The 19,808-nt window shown below is 42.8% G+C and overlaps 3 protein-coding genes across 5 annotated transcripts; all 3 read right to left on the bottom strand.

Annotated features, from left to right (window-relative positions):
• Nucleotides 1–1,585: 1,585 nt before the first annotated feature.
• chst10 (carbohydrate sulfotransferase 10) lies at nucleotides 1,586–4,909 on the bottom strand. Of its 2 annotated transcripts, none has more exons than XM_026364248.1 (6): nucleotides 4,792–4,909; nucleotides 4,226–4,369; nucleotides 4,030–4,139; nucleotides 3,689–3,914; nucleotides 3,362–3,467; nucleotides 1,586–3,119 (listed from the first exon to the last, which is right to left on the bottom strand). In XM_026364248.1, exons 2-6 carry the CDS (start codon nucleotides 4,329–4,331, stop codon nucleotides 2,567–2,569), a joined length of 1,101 nt encoding a protein of 366 aa, XP_026220033.1. In that variant the 5' UTR covers nucleotides 4,332–4,369; nucleotides 4,792–4,909; the 3' UTR covers nucleotides 1,586–2,566. The 2 variants fall into 2 exon arrangements, with proteins under 2 accessions (XP_026220033.1, XP_026220032.1); XM_026364247.1 differs by having other exon boundaries at nucleotides 4,226–4,365.
• A 745-nt stretch (nucleotides 4,910–5,654) lies between these two features.
• On the bottom strand, nucleotides 5,655–7,946 carry rpl31 (ribosomal protein L31). The gene is made up of 5 exons (XM_026361323.1): nucleotides 7,823–7,946; nucleotides 7,156–7,259; nucleotides 6,704–6,829; nucleotides 5,823–5,935; nucleotides 5,655–5,726 (listed from the first exon to the last, which is right to left on the bottom strand). The coding sequence occupies exons 2-5, from the start codon at nucleotides 7,257–7,259 to the stop codon at nucleotides 5,695–5,697; spliced, it is 375 nt and encodes a 124-aa protein (XP_026217108.1). The 5' UTR covers nucleotides 7,823–7,946; the 3' UTR covers nucleotides 5,655–5,694.
• Nucleotides 7,947–9,188: 1,242 nt separating this feature from the next.
• zc3h13 (zinc finger CCCH-type containing 13) lies at nucleotides 9,189–19,473 on the bottom strand. Of its 2 annotated transcripts, none has more exons than XM_026362552.1 (20): nucleotides 19,320–19,473; nucleotides 18,555–18,725; nucleotides 18,197–18,300; nucleotides 17,937–18,051; nucleotides 17,720–17,831; nucleotides 17,371–17,537; nucleotides 17,034–17,203; nucleotides 16,642–16,842; nucleotides 16,305–16,472; nucleotides 15,820–16,157; nucleotides 15,124–15,591; nucleotides 14,745–14,993; nucleotides 14,146–14,650; nucleotides 13,426–13,622; nucleotides 11,811–13,046; nucleotides 11,031–11,705; nucleotides 10,796–10,939; nucleotides 10,383–10,583; nucleotides 9,916–10,079; nucleotides 9,189–9,791 (listed from the first exon to the last, which is right to left on the bottom strand). In XM_026362552.1, exons 2-20 carry the CDS (start codon nucleotides 18,714–18,716, stop codon nucleotides 9,591–9,593), a joined length of 5,577 nt encoding a protein of 1,858 aa, XP_026218337.1. In that variant the 5' UTR covers nucleotides 18,717–18,725; nucleotides 19,320–19,473; the 3' UTR covers nucleotides 9,189–9,590. The 2 variants fall into 2 exon arrangements, with proteins under 2 accessions (XP_026218337.1, XP_026218338.1); XM_026362553.1 differs by having other exon boundaries at nucleotides 13,510–13,622.
• Nucleotides 19,474–19,808: the final 335 nt, after the last annotated feature.

Here is a 19,808-nt window from a genome sequence, read left to right as displayed (position 1 = left end):
GGCTTCACACAGAAAGAAAAGGGCTAGGCCTCAATAAATCAAGCGTGCACACAGACATGGTTTTAATGCACCGTCCACACAGACACATTTTACAACTCTTATATTAACTTGTCTGTTAGTATTTGTACAACTGACACAAGCAGGGCAGGTGAGATTAACTGCGCCCCCCCGACCACACAGCATCCTTGTGGACATGCGCATGTAAGACTTCAGTGTCAATATTGGAAATCTTGGGTGTGGCAAGTGAGCAATCTCAGGAGTGATGCTGTGTTTGTCAGTGCAGTGGACCCCAAAGGGGAGTCTGGAGAGCAGCATGGGACAAGAGGAACAAATACTCCAACCAGATAGAAAGGATTTTTACAATCTGGCTACAACAACAATAGTTGATCATAGATTGTTTCTTATTTATTTTTCATGTTTTGCATGCAAGTATTATTTTGCAGGACTATTCACTATTTGTTATACAAATGATTTCCTTTATGTTCCAAAGATAATGTTCAAGCAGGCAGTTTTTATTGTGTGTGAGCTGCAGCCACAGCTTCCTGTCACAGCAAATCAATGGACTGAATAAGATACTGAACTCTTAATAGTGCAGCTGAAACCCACAGTCATATCACTAATCTAAATTAACTTGTGTTTAGTAATTTAGGGCACTATGAATATCTATAATGCTATAGGGCTTATATAAACCAATGTTTTCTTGAGACGCATTGGTACATTAACATAGGAGGCATTACGGTAATAGAACAAGCAGGTCCGCTGCACAGAAGAAGAATACTTAGTCACAGAGTTGCTTCCAGACAAAGCTATTCTGCTGGTTAAACAAACTTAATGGAGTCATTCAAATGAGAGTGCAGGATGAACCAGTCAGACAGGATGAGAGAAGTAACCAGGCAGAGTGGAGACACACATATACAAGCATGGTAGCATAAAGCCTTAACTTAGGGCACTCAGAGTAATACTTAAGACACTTAACTCAAGCTTAAGCTGTGTAAATCAATTTAAATCCATTTGCAGGTACGTTCGTACTGATGACAAAGGAAATGGAAATCCCAATCCACTCCCTGCTGGCTGGAAACGTTTGTTGCTGACATGTGAAGTCATTGTTTTGCCCTCATTCCCATGGTTCAAATGTCAGTTCAGCAGTTATGTGTTGACATTTAGTCCATGGGTTCAACAAGGTTTATAGGTTCTTGAACGGAGCATGTAGCAAATGTTTTACTGCCATCTTGTGGCTATCTTATGGATATTACTGCATGACCATATACAGCGCACGTGTATGGTGACCACATCTAGAAGGATGACATAATAATAATAGATGTACAGCACCTGTTCAGAGCTAACAACATGTTCTTACATACCCACTCTGTCAGCATTTTAGACACGAGAACAAGGGTTTTCTGCTGGCAAAGAAAAAAAAAATTCATGTCCCCCAGTCACGTTTTCTCACTCTTGTCAGAAAGTACTTAAACCAGTGTTTTGTTTGATATCGCAAAAACAGAACCACATTAGAAAACCAAACCCAATCTTAGTGATTTGCTTCATATTTTGTGTGAGAAGAAGAAGAAGGTCTTTCAGCAACATATTCTAACAAGAAAGAGTGTGTGCTTTATTTCATGTACAACTTTATTACTAACTAGTGTTGTCCTTAAATTACAACCACCTGTCTGAAAGATGTGTTTGCTGGGAGGCAGTACCGTCTTAGAACTGACACACTCTTTGTGCCACTAGTCAGTGGGTTAATATTATTATAAATAGCAACATGTGATACAAATGTTGAGTTGCAAGTCAGGTTAAGAACATTTACACAGTACATTTCTGATACAAAAATTATACTTCAAAATCCAGTGCAGACATCCTTCAACGTCCCAGTGCAATTAACAGCTGAACAAATGGAGTCAAAAAGGCAGAACAACCAGAACAATGGCTACAGTATGGATCGACACGAGCACGACAAGAGCAATGTGTTTGCTTCTCTGTCAAAGTTCAGTTTTCCACCATTTTTCTATTGCTCATGCTATTTTGCGACAGCATTACTCAGTACATCTCTTTGATATATGAGGACAATTCAGTCATAAACATTGAATATAACATAGCAAATGTGTTCTCACTTTTAGCTGTATATTGACCTTTTATCCTCACACCATGATCAAAATAATCAATTCTGCAGCTCGTCTCACAGCTGAATCTTTCTGTGTGACTGTGTAGCCTTTACTCACATCTAATTTTTGCAGCAACTTCCTTTTCCTCTTCACTGTATATTGACACTAAAGGTTTGCTGTCAGTCAGTCAGTTACAGCTCCTCTTGCCAACACGGTTAAAATATATGAATATTAGGCACCACTTGTTAGTCATTGTAAATACAGCCAACATAGCAACAACCTGGCAGTTATTCCAACTAAAGTGGCTAGAATAAGAACAAAGAGTGTGCAGTGTGCCATCTGCTGCATATCAGCCTTTGAGGTCTGCGGCACACAGTCAGCTATGATGCACCTCTGTCTTTGTAAACAAATATGTTGAGAAGATTTTATATGAAAATGTCTATTGTTATACGTTACTTATTATTTTAGTTCAGTAGGAAGTCTGGGCTTAGGTAGCCAAACAGATGGAAGTCACCCTGGTAACGTGCGTACAGGCGCTTGATGTCTCTTTTGCTAATGCCTGAGAAGTAGTGCTCCACCTTGGTCTTGTTGTAGCGGGTGATCCCTGGAGGTATGGCTGGGTAGGACACCAGATGGTCAATGCCAGCTGCTTTGAGGATGTGTGGGGCATCTTTCTCCAGCGTCTCGTGGTGGCCAACCACGTTGTATTGTATTTCACAGGGGGCACACAGCTCAGCATAAGTCACCCAGTGAATAATGTGCTCACCAAACTGACGGTCCATACGACGACGGCCTTCTGCGTCACCCAGGTAACGCACAAAGTCCTCAAAGTGGAGGCCGGAGGCGCTAAGGTCATTATTACGGTGGCTCTTGCGGTACTTCCGGATGATGGCTGGAGCAATGTCGTGCTTGTACCAAGGCTCAAAGCGTGGGTTTGTCACAAACTTGTCCTTAAATGCAGAAATTAGTCGCTCAAAGGGATCTCGTACGATGAAAAACTTAAAGTAGGTGCTTAATCTGTTGGGGAACATAACAAGGAGAAGTAAACAGATCAGAAGTAAATGGATTTCATGATATGTGTAGGATTTCCTGGGTTATTGCCCTCAGTGACTGGTTAGCTAAAATCTACCAGATAGATAGCTAAAATCTAGTACAACTTAACCCTTCCTACTCATCATAGAATATCCCATCAGCACATTACTATATGCTTCCACCTGGCCCAGACAAGTCCACATTTTTCAGTGTAACACCAAACATACCTATAAGTTATTTCTTGTAGAGTGAGTGATGAGAGGCGGGGTAAGCCATTTTTCTCGTGGTCATGAACAAGGTTTTCTGGGATTTCCTCCACAGTTGAAAATGCCCCTGCCAACAACACAGGAACATAAATCATCAACTTAATAATACAATTAACCAATTGGAAGACAAACAGTCTTCCAGTCATAACCTGCAATTTAATTTTCTGAATGATAATGTGATGCTTTGCCAATTTGTGTACAACTAACTCACAATTGGTATTTATGAGCCCTTGCTTTCCTTATAGTAAACATGTGCATTATTATTACCTTCATTCAACCCATACTAACCATTGAGCACAATGAGGACTTTCTTCCATTGTGTGTTGCCCACTTTAGGCGTCTGACAGAACAAGATCTTGTGTTTGTCGCAGACAAAGATGCGGTCCAAGACAAACTTGCTGATGGAGACGTGAGTCAAATTCCTGAGGCTGCTGTTCTTACATACAGCTGAGAGCAGTTCGATTCTCTTATCAGTGACTGTCTGCCAATCTGCTGCTGTCGGTACCACGGTGGGCTGAAACAGGCAAACAACACTAGTGTGAATGATGGCATTGTTTTGAAGGTGCAGAGAAAAAAGGTGAAAGACTTTATTTCTCATTAAGTCTGTAGAAATAAGATGCATTAGTCACCCAATCTGACGACTTTGGAAGAGGTTTTTCTGGAGTGGAAACAATGTTGGGTTTACCCACTTTGGAGGCCGGTACTGTCCAACTCTGACCACCAATCCTCTCTCCATAGTCTGAAAATAACATTTGAAATGGGGATGATCAGTTTCACCCCTTCAATTGACAGCCAGTAGAAGTCAACTAACACACAACATCTTACCATCTACAGCTCTGAAGCTGATGAACTTGCTGACAAACATCAGGATGAGCAGCACCCAGCCGCAAGCCCCGAGCAGCAGCCAGTGGTGCCGCATCGCTTCATACATCAGCCGACGGCCATGGAAACACTAATCAAGGCTCCTGCCTCTCACACAGACAGACGGAAGAAGACTTTAACACATTACCCAACTTAGCTGTTAGCTTAAACATCAGGCATCGCTACCCCTAGTGCTAATACTAACAACATTAATAATAGCTGCATGACAAGTTACATACGTTAGCTGGAGAGGTCTCTATGATTCAACTGGTTAGCTAGCTACTAAACGGATATAATATGTGAACAGAAGCTGATATTTCCACTTTAAGTTTGACTGATAAGGATATCTAACAACCACATCCAAATCACGTAGCGTTAATGTTTACTGCCTTTAAGCTAGCTAACGAGTCGGGCTTAGCTAGCCACACCTGTCCTCTCAGACTCTCACCACACAACAACCATACTCTGTCTTAACGAGGTTAATTAAATATATATAACCAACACAACACCAGAGCAACCTTATGTATTACCTTATTGTTGGGTTACAGCTACTTCGCAGCTACACAAACTGGAGAAAATGTTGGATGATGCCATAGCATCTGGTTTAGCCGAGCTGAGTTCTTCACACCCAATAGCGACAGTCTGAGCGCCTCCTAGCGACCACACGGTGGCAGCGCAGCGTCAGTTTACATTAGAGTCCCAGTCCAGCTTGAACCTGTGAATTTGAACTGCTCTCTATAATAATACCATTTACAGACTAATACACCAGCTCTGCTCTGTGAAAAAGGAAACTTAAGACTGCTGATATGCTGATTTTACTAGAATATAGTCATATTCCCAAAATCATGGCTGTCAATAAAACTTATCCAAATTTGGACTTCACTGTTGTAAAGCATGCAGTAGCACCTAGTAATCCATTTCACTTCAATTATGTTCTTAAAGAACTAGATATAATTAAATTTCACAACTTAAATAGTCAAACATGTGCCCACTGTAATTTCCGCAGGCAGAATGGCCAGTTTAAATGTTTATGTGCATCTTTCTAAGTAATATATTATCTGTATCTCATTAATCACTTCCACATTTGCAAAATTGAAAAAATAATTATGTAAGAGGAAAAAAAAAAAGAAAAGCAGATCGTCATCACTGAAACACACGTCACTTAGTAATAGAAGTAGAATTCATCTTCATATTATATACTTGCTTGCAGTGTACCTAACTTGTAAGTCACTTGGATAAAAGCTTCTGCCAAATTACTAAATGTGTATTTTACTGTTGCATAGCATCTCACATAATAATTAATGGAACTCATAAAATAGCCATTTATACAAATCTATGAAATCCCAAATTGAACCTTCTGTTCAGCACAATAATAAAGACACAAGACAAGAAACAACTTTTAAGTCATTTATTCCACTCGCAGAGGGGACAACTTAGTTTTCATCAACATTGACTGTCTGAAGACCTGTTGGTAGAAAAAAAAAAAAGATAAAAAAAGAAATTAGATGAAATGTTTCACTGCTTCATAAACTCGACCATTTCCAGTAAGCGACATATCTACCTTTGCATGTGGTGACAGGAACGTATGTGACCAGGGTGTACAGTTTGTTGGGGGAGTCCTCATCCTCATTGCGCTTCCTGGACAGCCGTACACGGATTCTGTAGGGCACGTTCCTGCGCAACATACATGATGGTTACAATCTTCGCTAAATGCAAAGCTGAATTTCCTAGTTGGTTACATAAACCAGAAGATGTGTCTTGGCTCCAACTGCATGTCAAATATTTTTTTCAGTGCACAAAAATTTGGGCATCTAAGAATGATTTGGTGCCAACAATAGCGGTGTGCCGCAGAAGGCCAATACACAGCTTCACTTTGTGCTAACAAGACCTAATTTGGAATCTGAGTACTTATTGGTAAAATTCAAACACAAGTTTGAAGTTAACAATGTATCTTGCTTTCAGCTAAATGCACTGAAATGGGCTATTCAATGCAATGCACATTGTCTAGGAATAGTGTCTTCAGTTTCTCTCCCATCCTTGTTGGCAGTAGTGAATCAAAAAACGCATCACTTAATAAAATATCATTGACTCTTTACCACGCTATACTTACTGAACACATAATATGAAGCAGACAATTTTCTTGAGGTCTTTGTTGAAATCATAACATTTTAATATCCTGTTTGTTACCTGAGAACTCTGCAAAATTTAGTTTAATAACATGAATTATCAGCATATAGTTGTAATTTATGTGTTGGTGGCAGGTACAAATTCCCCAAACAGTGTAACATTTAGGTTACATTGTGCACATAATGAGAATCAATCAAAAAAAGCTATATCCCTCACAAATCCCACATCTGTCACAGATCATTCAAAACAATGCCCAAGACAAAGCAGCAGAGTTATTTCCCCTCAGACTTGTTTATTAACAGTGTACCATCTCACCTGACACCCTTGCTCCATACTGCCTTGTTGAGGCGAGTGTCAATGCGCACATCAGGAGTTCCCATCTCTTTCACGGCAAACTTGCGGATCTCCTTGATGGCACGGGGAGCCCTTTTCTTGAAGCTCCTGAAAGATGGCAACATTATCAAGAGTCAGAATTGCAGATATTCAGTTGGATCACTTATAAAATAATATCAAAACCTGCAATGTGCTTTGTGCACAGTTTTTCCTTGACATTTCGCTGACTAAATGCTCTAAGTAAACAAACACATTGTAGAGCAAAAAACTGAGTTGTCAACACATTAAATGGTTGTGATAACTTTACCTGCAGCTGTTTTGTGTTTTTTAATAACAGCTTAAGGACAAGACATCAGTGAACTGACAGCTGATACTTAATACCAGGTAGTAAGTTAATTATTATCCAAAACATGCTGTGTCTTTGCAGTACTCACACTCCATGGATGCGCTTGTGGACATTGATGGTGTACTCTCTGGTCACCACCTCGTTGATGGCTGAACGCCCCTTCTTTTTCTCTCCTTTTTTCGTTGGGGCCATCTATAAACAACACATTTAAGTTAGTGTTAAGGCATGTCATGTTAAAGGAAGCCTTACAAATGCGTAACGCCGATTCACTTAGGAAATTGCCATCACCGGCCCTCAGTATTTTTATAATAAAATATATGAATGATAAAACAAACATTCACATGGCACCATTTTACGACACCCCAAAATACGTAAGGTTAGCATGCAGCTAGCTGCTCTAATGTTAACTTATTAACGCAAGCTAAATTGCATGTCTAGGGAAAATTAAAAAGCAGTTACGTTAAAAGTGGAAAAACAAATGCAATTTAGACCAGCAGCAGTGTTTTATATTTCCAGCAATATAACACAAAATAGCCACATTAGCACCGGGAAGCCGCTCCGGCTGACTCAGTCGGAGTGTTACCATTCACCAATTTTAATCGTCTTTCAAGATGTTCAACCACCTCGAAAGCCTCGTATAAAGTACGATATATGATTAGTATGAACATATATAACAGATATGGGGTCAAACAGATCTTTAATATGGCAGGATGGTGTTAGATTGTAGAAATACAATTTCCGAAGAAAATACTCACATCGACTCAGAGTTGAGACGGAAGTCGGAAGGACGGACCAAACGCGGAGGATTGTGGGTAAAGGAAACCGGTCCGTTTTAAATGACGTCCGTAAGCAACACTGCTCCATTGGTCTTCAACAAACCACAGAAAAACTGTAGAATATACCGTCAAAGTTTAGAAAACGTACTTTCTCTAAATATCCTGTATGCATAAAACGTTAAAAAAAGCAAAAACGCTTTAAAAAGGTCTTTTACAACCTTAAGGCGATTTCTAAACCACCCTAAAGATACATTTAGCACTTACCTCAAAATGCAAATGTTTGCACCCTTTGGGTGTTTAATCTTCTTAAGTTCTACATTTAAACTCAATCAGTCTCCCAGTGTTTTCTTTGCCAAAATGTCATTACAACTTGAAAATATCATTCTGCATTTATTTTACAGTAAAAAATACAATATTTAACCAGATATGGTTACTTGCACATCTCAAAATTGACTTTAAACATATGTAACATAAAAAAAAAAAAGAAATGTTTTCAATCATCATATAGTTGTGCTCAATGGGCTATAACATCAGAGCCCAGTCTCTCCATATCTGTAACGTCATTCAGCTTTCAAGTCACAGTGGGATGGTTGACAGAAGGTCTCATGTTGATTCCAGAGCTCTAAATCTTATTCGATTCTTTAAGCCGCTCAGTGCAACAAGCTTGTTTGTCCATTGAACTTGTGTCCCAGCACTCACAACATGCATCACCTGCTCTTTTCAAGTGTTCTGTTGAACTAAGAGTGTTAAAACCACATCCCAGGGCTTCCAGTTTATCCACCCGTACAAGTCTTTTTTTATGACTCTGGGTGGTCAACCACTGGGACACACAAACAAAGTGTCAAGTTCAAATTAATTATCTTTCCAGTCACTATGCAGTTTAGTGTCTTTTCTTATAGGGAAAACTTTGGCTCCTTTTTGGATGATTTGGGCTGGTGAACATTAAGGAGAGGAGTTCCACATGGCAGTGTTGAAGATCTGGTATTCTGCAGTCTATTGTGTGCTCTGCACTCATTTCAGTTCGTTTCGGGGAGACATTGCCAAACCATTCAAAAAAAAATACATCAACCAAAAACCAATAATGTTTCCACAGATTAACAGATGGAACAAATTACATTCAGTGGAGGAATAGTTTGGCAGTGCTTTCTTTCATGAGAAACTTCATTCAAGTCCCTGCAGGATGTTTCAGTGTTGTCAGTCAGTAACACTCTACAGCAAACGCTATAGATTTGCTGCACAGATATTTTGTGAGAAGATGTAAACACAACCAGCAATAACATCAAGTGTCACAGTATCTGAAGGCTGAACAGTCACTTCATACAAAGCAAAAGACCCATTACAAAAATCAGCATCTAACCATTTTAATGCACAGTTCTTGTAACCAATGTACAATAAACAAAAACAAAACAGTCATTTGAACTTGGTTAGGCAGGTGAAACTGACAATTAAAAAGCTGCTCTAAAACACTGTAATGCACAACAAAACATGAAGTAATTTTAGGTGTGTTTTATGTTTCTCATACATGGTTCATTACACACCTCCATAGGCTAGAATGTCCAGTAGTCTATGGCACACAACTTGTAGATGATTCAAAACATGTTAAGCGTAACTGAGAAATTCACATTTTGCTGTGTTTTATTTGATGTCATTACTAAAAAGACTATGTATATAATAAAATGGGACAGAGAGAGATGAAAAGTTATGGGCTAGAAGAAGTAAATGCTTAGAATCACTAAGTCCACTTCTCTCAGGACACACACACCTCAGGCTGCGCTGAGCCGAGCTTACTACTACCAGCTGCAGCAACTTCAGCTGCTGGTGCGGACACACTGTCAGACCTTTCTGGGGCCGAAGCCTGGCCAGCCATGGTCCTTCTGAAGAGTCGCATGCTCATCTGCAGCAGCTCATTGTCTACCACAGGTGTGGTGGGGTACTGTTTTGTGAGGCCCTGTAAAAGAGAAGAGTACAAAGATGTAAACACTTTTTTTTTGTGACCTAACCTCCCGAGAAAATAGAAAGTAAAAACAGAGTAAGGCCAGTCTTAAATTTAGTGAAGACTGCATGACATTTACCTTGTCATTTTTTAACAGTTGCCGGCGAATGGCAAAGTCCCTGCGGGCACACAGGGCCTTGCAGCAAGGGCCCAGGTTGCTCAGTAAACCTGCCCTCTCCACTTTCCTGTTCAGAGCTGCCATGTTCAGGGCCCCCAGGTCATGCTCAAACAGCTTGTCAGCATCTGGCAAGATAGAGATGAAAGTAAGTTTTAGATAGATAAGACAAAACCGACTCAACAAAACTAATAAGAATTAAAACAAACAAAACAAAAATAACAAATGGTGAAGCTATCAGCACCACACCGTTTTGTTGGTTCAAAAAAGTATCAATTTTACAAATATAATAAAAAAAACTACAAATAAGAAAAGCAAATGATGAAAATGCAATGTAAAAACAAAATTAAGGCTATTAAAACTAATAAGCCAAGTCCAAGTGACTATGATAAGAATGTGATTTTAAGGCTTGATGATATCAAGACTCTCACCTTTGGGGTCGTCCAGCTCAGACTTGCACACCTCTTTGACTTGCTCCATGAGCTCAGGCCCAGCAAGTTGCTTGCTGATGCCCGCCCTGAGAAGCACAGCCCCCGGGGTGAACCGGAGCAGCGCAGCTCCTGCTGCCCGTGGTTCCGGCTTCTGTTTGGGCATTAGGCTGGACCAGTCCACATCAATCACGTCCAGAGGACCTGTCAACACAGAGCGTTCGGTTAAATTTTTCAAAGAACATTCAAACCCTTATATTTTTATTTGGTTTATAAATTTAAATGTTTTTGTAATACTGCATCAAAGATATGCATCCTTCAAGCAGAGGCAGATGTAATTTGTCCAGTTAAATATGGACAAAAACAATTAATTTGTACAATAGTCTGATATTCTCCATAAAGCCATTTCCTAGTACCTGTAATCTTCTCATCGTCCTGTTGATCCTCCTTCTTCTGACTGTCGGCAAGGATTTCATCCAGCTCATCATCACTGATTGGTTCATACTCCTCTCCTACAGATGTGACTGACTGGCCATCATCTTCCTTTCCATCATCGTCTCCTGTGAACATGGTACATATACGTTTTTTTAAATCCAATCTAGTAATATTGGAAAAAGATGCAAAAACCCACACATGCTTTTATCTTCTTACCGTCTATGCTGTCTGCTTTCTCAAGCTCCCGTTGCTCTCCCATGAGATGATGACTGTTGCTTGGTTTCTCAGGTTCTGGTGGGCTGAAGGCCTCTCTTGGCAGCAGGGGCTCATAGTCGCTCCTATCCTGCCTCATTATGTCCCCTCGCATGTCTCCTCTCATTTCACCCCTCAGGTCTCCCCGTCCTGGAGCTCTGGTGTCGCTGTGTGGCGGTAGGTCCATCATCATCATCCTCTCCCTCTCCCGATCACCACCTCTTTCAACTCTGATGTCTCTCTCACGCTCTCTTTCTCGCTCCCGTTCGTGCTGTTGGATGAATCCTTCAGGTAGTAAGCGTTCCCTCTCCCTGATGTCCCTTTCCCTCACAAGGGGCTCACGGCCAGGGCGCATCAGCAGGGGCTCACGTCCCCTGCTAGGCCAATCCCTAGGTTCAGGCTCCCAGTCTCTCTGTGGCTGTATGGGCTGCTGAAGGAGAAGGGACTGCTGCTGCTGTTGCTGCTGCTGCTGCTGAGGCCGGAGATCCTTTCGGTCTCGATCCCGTTCCCGCTCGAATGGCTCCCTGTCTCTTTCCCGTTCCCGACTGTCATAGGACCCCGCACGGGATCTGGACCTGGCCTGCCTCTCAGAGTCAGGTGAGCTGCGTCTGGAACTGTGGCTGCGAGAATCCTGCCGGTCTGGAAGACAACAGAGAATAAGTGACTTTGTATAGGTGTATTAAGCAGTGTACTGCTCCTTGATAGATTAAAGGATGTTATTCTACAATGAGTGTGTGTATTTACCTGATGAGGTACTGCGGCTGGGCTCTCCTCTCCTCAACTGGTCAATTCGAGACTTCCTCTCTGCTCCTGGAGGGTCATTCACCCCCGGCCTCTCTCTCTCCCTCTCCCTTTCTCTCTCCCTTTCCCGGTCACGTGAATTGGTGCCCTGCAGCCTGCCTCGACGGGATCGTTGGCCTTGGGGGTCATCTCGGTGGGCTGATTCGTTAGAGGGTGATCGTGGGCGGCGGGATGATGCCCGGCTCTGGTTGCTCCCCATGCTGCTGCTCCGCGTCTGCTCTGGGGGAGGTTTGCGGAGCAGGGGCTTGGACATGAGGGGTTGTGGAGTCAGAGTCTGAAGCATCATTGGTGGATCCTGAGAAAGCAGAGGGGCGATGGCAGGGGGGTTACACCTTTCCCTGTCCCTGCCCACCCTGAGACCACAACCTCTCCTAAGGGGCTCAGCAGGAGCCCTCTCCGAGGGAGCCAGGGGACCTTGTGTTTCCAATAGTCCTCCCCCTCGGTCTGTGACCTCCTCATCTGACCAGTCACTGAAGTTGTCCACCTTGGAGAGTGGCGATAGTTCTGTGTTGCCTCCAGTACTGCGGTGATCCGGCCTCATTGAGGGTGGTGGAGTCCTGGGACCTCTTTTCCTCTTACTATGTGGCTGATGGGCTGATGTATCCTCCTCAGACACATCAGATTCTCCTCCTCGTGACCATTTCCTCTTTCGCTCGAGTGCCTTTTTCTTGGCTCCTTTTCTGGGGGAGTGTAAGGTCGGAGGTCCATCTGCAGAAGCACTAGTTGGGGGTTCAGAGTTGAAACGGTCCCCTGCAGCAGCAAGACGGTTGCCACCAGCAACCTCCTCTTCCTTGCGACCCTTCTTGAGCCCCTTTTTCTGTGACTTTGTCTTCTTTTTGCCTTCCTCATGAGACTGGTTGCCAGCGGCCTCTCTCTCTTCACCCCCTTTGGCAAGCACCAAAGGAGGTGGAGTGGATTCCCGCTGGTCTCTACCTCTGCTACGAGAATCAGGCGGGGTGTCTGAAAGGTGATCTGCTCGTCTGTCGCCACCTCTGATCCGTTCCACACGACCCTCCAGCTCCTCATGACGGCTGCGTGCTTCCCTTTTGTCCCCGGATCTGCGCTCCTCATCCTTCCAGTGACTGTGCTTGTCATCTGATGGAGCAGCCCTTGGTGGAGAACGTAACAAGGGCTCCTGGGGCCGGACCACTTGGCTCAGCAGACGATGCTTGTCACCACCTGTACATGCACACAGAACAGTCACATAATCATGCTCAGTACTTGGATTTATGCAATCAGTCAAATAAGTTTTAATTTAACATGGTTAAATAAAGAAAACAGTAATTTTCAAAAAATATAACAAATTTAGAAAAGAGGCAGTTCTAAATGTAAATGACTATTTGGAGGAAATGTATAATAGCATCTGTATCACTTCATTAGTGATACAGTCACAACTGGAATGGGTGCAATTAAAACAGCAAGACAACTTACAAGCTATTCCAATAATCCTTTAAATAACCAACAATGCATTTCCTTTTACAAAGGGTGTGTTTGCATTATACAAGTGGTGCATTCCCCATTAAACAGGAGTGTGTCCTTTCAAAAAGAATTTCCCTACTGTCAGATGGAGTCGGACACACTGGGCTGGGGAGGAGGGGTTGAGAGTGGAGCTTGGCCTGCCCTCGGCCAATCGGGCGCTCACTTTTGTCTTCTGCACTGTTGTAACCGTCACTGTCTGCCGGACTCAGGTCCCGTGTCGTTCGCTTAGGTGAGGGTCTGGGGCTAGGACTGCTCTCCACTCTTGGCCTCTTACGACTAGAGGGAGAAGAGAGAGGAGTTATTACTAAAAAAATCTATTAGCAGGAAATGCAGTTATTGTGCTTTGATAGAGAAAACCACTTCTGAATTTTGAATTTCAGAGTAAAGTGTGGTGTTACACACAGCTCCTTTCTAATGACCTGTTCATTTTATGTGTAAATAATCCCTTGCATTGAAAAGATTTGAAAATATATTATTTGCAGATCACAATTTCTGGTTGTTACTCTGGAACCTCTATGACCTAGTTAACATGACAGAGTGACATCTGCTAGACTAAACTAGTTTTACTTATTAGACATCACTCATGTTTGTTTTTTTTTACAGATGTATTATCAGCAATAAATCTGTGGAACAATGTTAAAGATGATTAAAATGATATATTTCAGAAAATGAAAAACATATAACCATATGCTTCCACTCATATGAAGATTTTCAGTCATCCGGGTGAAGTTATCCAGATCCACCTTCGATACCATTTCACTGTAAAAAGGAAATAAATAGTAAATAGGTAGATACGTGCCTTGCCTTGCGATCATCCCGGGTGTCCCGAACAGGTCGATCATCCCGGGAGTCCTCCCTCCTCTCCCGCCTCTCCTCCCTTCCTCTTTCTCGTTCCTCCCATTCCCGCTGCCTCTCTCGCTCCCGCTGTTCCCTCTCTCTCTCCCTCTCCCGTTCCCGCTCCTTCCTCTCTCTCTCTCGTTCCTCCCTCTCCCTCTCCCGCTCCTCACGTTCCCTCTCTCTCTCCCGCTCCCTTTCCCTCTCTCTTTCACGCTCCCGCTCCCTCTCTCTGGCCCTTTCCCTCTCTGCCTCCCTCTCCTTTTCTCTTTCCTTGTCCCTCTCCCGCTCTCTGTCCTTCTCTTTCTCCCTCTCCTTCTCTCTGTCCCTGTCCCTCTCCCTGTCTCTCTCTCGCTCCCGGTCACGAGTCCGGTCATCCCTTCTCTCCTCCGCTCTGTCTGTCCTGCGCTCCTCTCTCCTCTCGTCCCTCTCAGACTCCTCTGATCTTCCTTGGTGTCTGTTAGGAGAAGCTGCAAGAAAAATAAAAAACAGAATTCAGTCTATATTTTTGGTCTCGGTTCATATTTCATACAGGCTTGACAATAAGCAAACCCTAACCCTCACCTCTCTCTCGGTTGTCTCTGCGATCTCGCTCTGCATGCCCTCCTCTCCTGTCGTAGGAAGAGTCCCGGGTCTGCTCTCCTCTTCTATCACTCTCATAACGATCTCGGTCTGAGCCCCTCTCTGAGCTTCGTTCAGCAGCACTGCGATCCGTGCTCCTCTCGACGCTCCGCTCACGCACTGCACTGCTCCGTGACTCCCAGTTATCATGGCTACTTTCCAGCTGTGAGCCCCGGGAGTTTCTGTTTGAGCCTGACCAAAGAAAAGAAATCTACTTCAAGAGTATAAACAATAAGACATAAAGAGGCACCGTAGTCTAAGCATTACATACTATGCTTCTTGTTGGCTACAAATTAAACAAAAGCTATAGATTAGTTCCTACCTTTTTCAGAGGTCTCATTAGCACGTCCTCTCCCTCGTCCATTCCTGTCAGTTCTGTCTGTCCTGCCTTCAGCTCTCCCTCCATCTTCGCGTCCATGACCTCTCCCATAACTTCTATCGTCCTGAGCTGGATCATCCTTTCTGTATGTGTCTCTCTCCTTCTCTCGCTCTCTGTCCTTGTCCCTCTCTTTCTCCCGATCTCTCTCTCGTTCCCGTTCGCGGTCACGCCGTTCAAGTGACTCCCGACTGGAGCGGGTCTCTGTCTTGCTCTCTCTGGAGTCCTTTATGTCCCTATTGTCTCGGTAGTCACGAGGCTCTCGGGTTGTTTCCCTTCCTCGATCACGAGCATCTCGTCGATCACGAGCCTCTCTGGAATCCCTGTCATCACGTGTGTCCCTTGATGAGACCTGCTCAGAGTCATAGTCCCGGTCGCTGCGGATGCTGTCTTTCTCCCTCTTGTTACGGCTATCTGTTTGCAAAGGACACACATAGCTTAACAAGTGATCACTTAAAGGGATTATTTTAAATTAAATTAGTCACAGGGAATGCTTTTTGGATGTTTAAGTGCGTGTGTATAAATTTCCTATCACTTAATACGTGATACCAAAATAACCGTAAACATATTTACTAGTTTTGACATTATAATGTGTAAAATGTAGTGGTTCAAATTGAATATAGTAATAGAACAGGTAAATACCATCTCTACGCTCATGTCTGCGTTCCTGGACAGGTGGACTCCTCTCTCTGTCACCACGACTCCTCTCTCGACCCCTGGAGTGGCGTCGGCTGGGGCTCGAACGGTCAGAACGGCGATGGGGTGAGGAGGTGTCATGGGATGCAGGAGGTGATCTGGAGCGCCTGGAGCTCTGAGGTGAGGAGGTGGAGGCTGGGGCACTCCGGTGGTAGGCGGGAGAGGACGAACGGCGCCGGCGTGGAGAGGGAGAGTGGCGCTGGGCAGAGGAACCTGAGTGAGAGGAAGGAGAGTGGTGGCGGGGTGGACTGGGGGTGCGCTGGTGTCGCGAAGGAGAGGGAGACCTGCAGTAACAGTAGAGATTATGTCCAGTTTAATCCAGTTTAAAAATTACAATTTTGTTTTTTTCCCTTAACAATTGTCCAATAATTCTGAAGGTAATTTAAGCACTGACCAAGAAAATGTTTGAACTGCGGGCTACACGTGCTAACCTGCAAGGAGGGGAGTCCAGTGCAGACGTCTTATGGGATGAAACTTTAGGAGAGGGCGACTTTTTTCTGGCTGGGGGCGATATAGCCCTGGAGGGAGATGACACACTACCAGAGCGCTCCTCTGATGTGATTGATCGCTTAGCCTTGTGAGAACTTTCTGATCGGTCCCTGTGGATAAATAGATTGAAGGATAACATGCTAAAGATGGTAACTGTGAAGAGAATCACCTTACATAACTGACCACCCTTACTAAGGCTGTCATTTTAATGTTTACAGTGTAAAAATATTGTATGATAAGCAGAAGTTATGTATGTTCTATAATAGGTCCATACTATACCTTCGTTTTTCCTTCTTTTCTTTGTGTTTTTCTGTATCTCTACCACGATCTTTCCCTTCTTTCTGCTTCTCCTCAGACTTCTCCTTGTTTTTATGCTTGCCTTTGTGTTTCTTCCCGGTCACAGGAATGTCCAGGGGGACTGGGGGAGGAGGACTGGGGGTACGGGGCCCTTTCTTCTTACTATGGCTACCTTTTGAAGGCCTAGTTGAACAAGATAGAAACATAACATCCAGCATATTACCATCAAATAGAGAAATACTGAAATTGAAAGGCTTTCCACCAAATGTAACTAAACCGCTGAATATTTTTTGAGATATCTTGGTGATGAACAGACTAAAAGTGATAACCTGATACCCTTTCAAACAACAAACAAGCTCATTGAAGACGCCTACCTGGCAGTTTCTGAAACAGGTGAGGAGGACACCAATGCCTTCTTTTCTTTCTTTCCAGAGCCTGGCCCTTTGGCTCCGCTTTTGGGTACACTTTTGTGTTTTGGGGATCCACTGGACTTCCTAGGCGAAGGTGAAGGTGAATCTTTGGAACTTAACTGCTCAGGGGAGGCCTGGGGAACAAGGATGACACATCAGATTGAAAATGAAAGTTAAATTGAAGTCCCACTTACAGACTTCTTTAGATACTTTCAGAGATATTTTCAGACTGAAAAGTTATATCATACTGGTCTAGAAGCAAGAGGACATATCAAACTCACCATGGCACCCGATTGCTTACCTTTGGCAAGGCAGTGGTTCTTATTTTGGTGGGGGTCTCATCTTTTTTAATGACAATCTCCTCTCTCTTTTCCAGGTTCTCCTGCTCCAATTTCATGAGCTCACGTTGAATCTTCTGTCGCTTCATCTCTAAAGATAGCTCGTAGTCGTAATCACCGATATCTGAGTCTGAAAGGAAATTAGAAAACACAGACTTCTATAGAAAGAATCCATACTGATGTCACAGGCCTTGGCTGATGTTCTTTAGTTCACTGTGAATCATAAAATCAATTCAAGAACCTGAATCACTTTTACAAATAATGAGGTTGCTTGACATTGGATTTAAAAACAAACACAAAAAGCTACTGAACCTTCACGATTGGTTTCCCACTCTGTGGGCTCTTCTTCACTAGCTGGGGTGCGCTCCTTTGTGATCTTTATATCCTCCTTCTCCCTGTGTCGGCCTCTGGAGGAGTCTCTTTGCTGTAGATGATAACACACAAAGACATGTTAGAATCAAACCTACTTGGTGCTTCCTGTGCGTCTTCTTTTTCTGTGTAGAAAAGTGCTACAATGCCAGAAACTGACTCTTGTTGTGGGGGATGTAGGCTCGTCTAAGTCTCGCTTTAGGTTTTCTGGGTCAACATCCTGTCTTTTATTCTTCATCCTCTCCCGCAGATCACCTGTGGGTCTCTCGGTTGACCTATTCAATTAAGACATACACATATATGCAGTAATTTGTAACATTAACTGTGAAAATTTATAATAAAAAAGGCAAGACTTTTTATAACAATAAATAAAATCTCTGTCCCGATTAAAATTATTGAGAACCTTAAGAAGCTACTTACCGACTAAAGCTAAATCCTTTGCCTCGTGGCTGAGTTCCATGTGTATAGCGACAAGTGTTGCCGTAGCTGCAATTACCAGTCTTCAGCCAATTTCTACAGTGACTCTGGAAGAAAACAAATGACATATCCACCAAAATGAGACTACTATGATAATCGAAAAAACTGTGAGAATATCAGGTTTAATATAAAAAACAAAACATATTGTAAATGACTAAAACAGGTAAATATCCTTCAACATAAGCACCCGTTACCTGCACTGTCAGTATGCAATGCCATTAGCATTTTACAATTCAATCTTTAAATACTTGCTTCAATAATGGTAGTGTGTAAGAATGTAGTCATTTAAGATATTACATACATCAGCAGCATTACTCCCAGTGCTGGGGCCAAGTCTTTCAAACACACTGGGCCTGCGGGAGGGGGCGGCGGGGTTGCTGGTGCTGCTAGTGGTAGTGCTGCTGCTGCTGTCAGATATGGTTTTTGAATTCTCCACTGTTACCTTCCGCCTGATCTTGGACATTCTGCAGGACTGGAAATATGACAAAAAAAAACCCATAAAGCATCTACACAACTACACACTTCAATACGTATAAATGAATTCATTCAGAGTGTAGGCATCGGAATGAATGAGACCTGCATCCATTCATAAAGCTTAAGATTTTAGCTTTAACTACTGTCCTCAAAGGCTAGAGTGTATAGTGGGCTGCTCACAGCTTTAGTTTTCCTATCTGTGACCGCACATGGAAAACATACACATATGCAAATATTGTGATCTGTTGTTGTTTGTGCCGCTGCTCTACGCTAACTTCTAGTTAGCAGTCCAACATGCTAGCTTGAGGTTAACTAAAGTTCCAAGCTAACTCGCTAATGTTACACAACTTTATTGCTATTGTTTAAATACCTTTCACTCGTACATGTGTCACATTATGTGATATCCAAATGTTTAACATATTAATGACTACCATGCTGGAAAGAAATCAAGCAAATAACGTTAGAGGCTAATGCTAAAGTTAGTCAACCTGGGAGCTAATGACTTCATGTTTTATGTTAGCTAGCGGCCTGTAGCTAAGCCACCTCCAGCACCGTGCCTGCTACAGAGCATGTAGACAAAAGACCGTCTCACCCAAGATATTAATTCGGCGTCGCATCTATTTTAGTCCAGTTTGGGGATTCAGCACTTATAAAAAAAAATAACGAGGCTTATTCTTTAAAATTAAAGGCAGAAACTGCCCTGGGTGCCTTCATATTGGCGGAGGGTCCCGTTCTTCTTCTGTGGTTTTTAGAGGCGGTGTTGTTGCATTACCGCCAACTGCCGAATCTCTTCTTGGAAGAAACAAAGTGGGTGATTTCTTTCTGTTCTGCGCGTTTTATAGTTGTGTTTAGTGTTTATCTTACACTGTTTCGTACAAGCAATTTATTGGAAAAAATATATACTGTAGCAATGCGACTATTAACACTATTAATACTTGTTTTGGTAACAACAGTAGTCAGTCAATCTTGTTCGCTCTCTGGGATTTAATTTTGAAACTTTTCACCGGAAACGAAAACTTCACTTTCTCTCAGTTCAACACAGAAAACATCAAGATAAAAATAATTTAAATCTCTTATTCTT

Source organism: Anabas testudineus, chromosome 2 (assembly GCF_900324465.2).
Source record: "Anabas testudineus chromosome 2, fAnaTes1.2, whole genome shotgun sequence".
NCBI classification, from domain to species: domain Eukaryota; kingdom Metazoa; phylum Chordata; class Actinopteri; order Anabantiformes; family Anabantidae; genus Anabas; species Anabas testudineus.
This window is presented reverse-complemented; position numbering and strand designations above follow the sequence as displayed.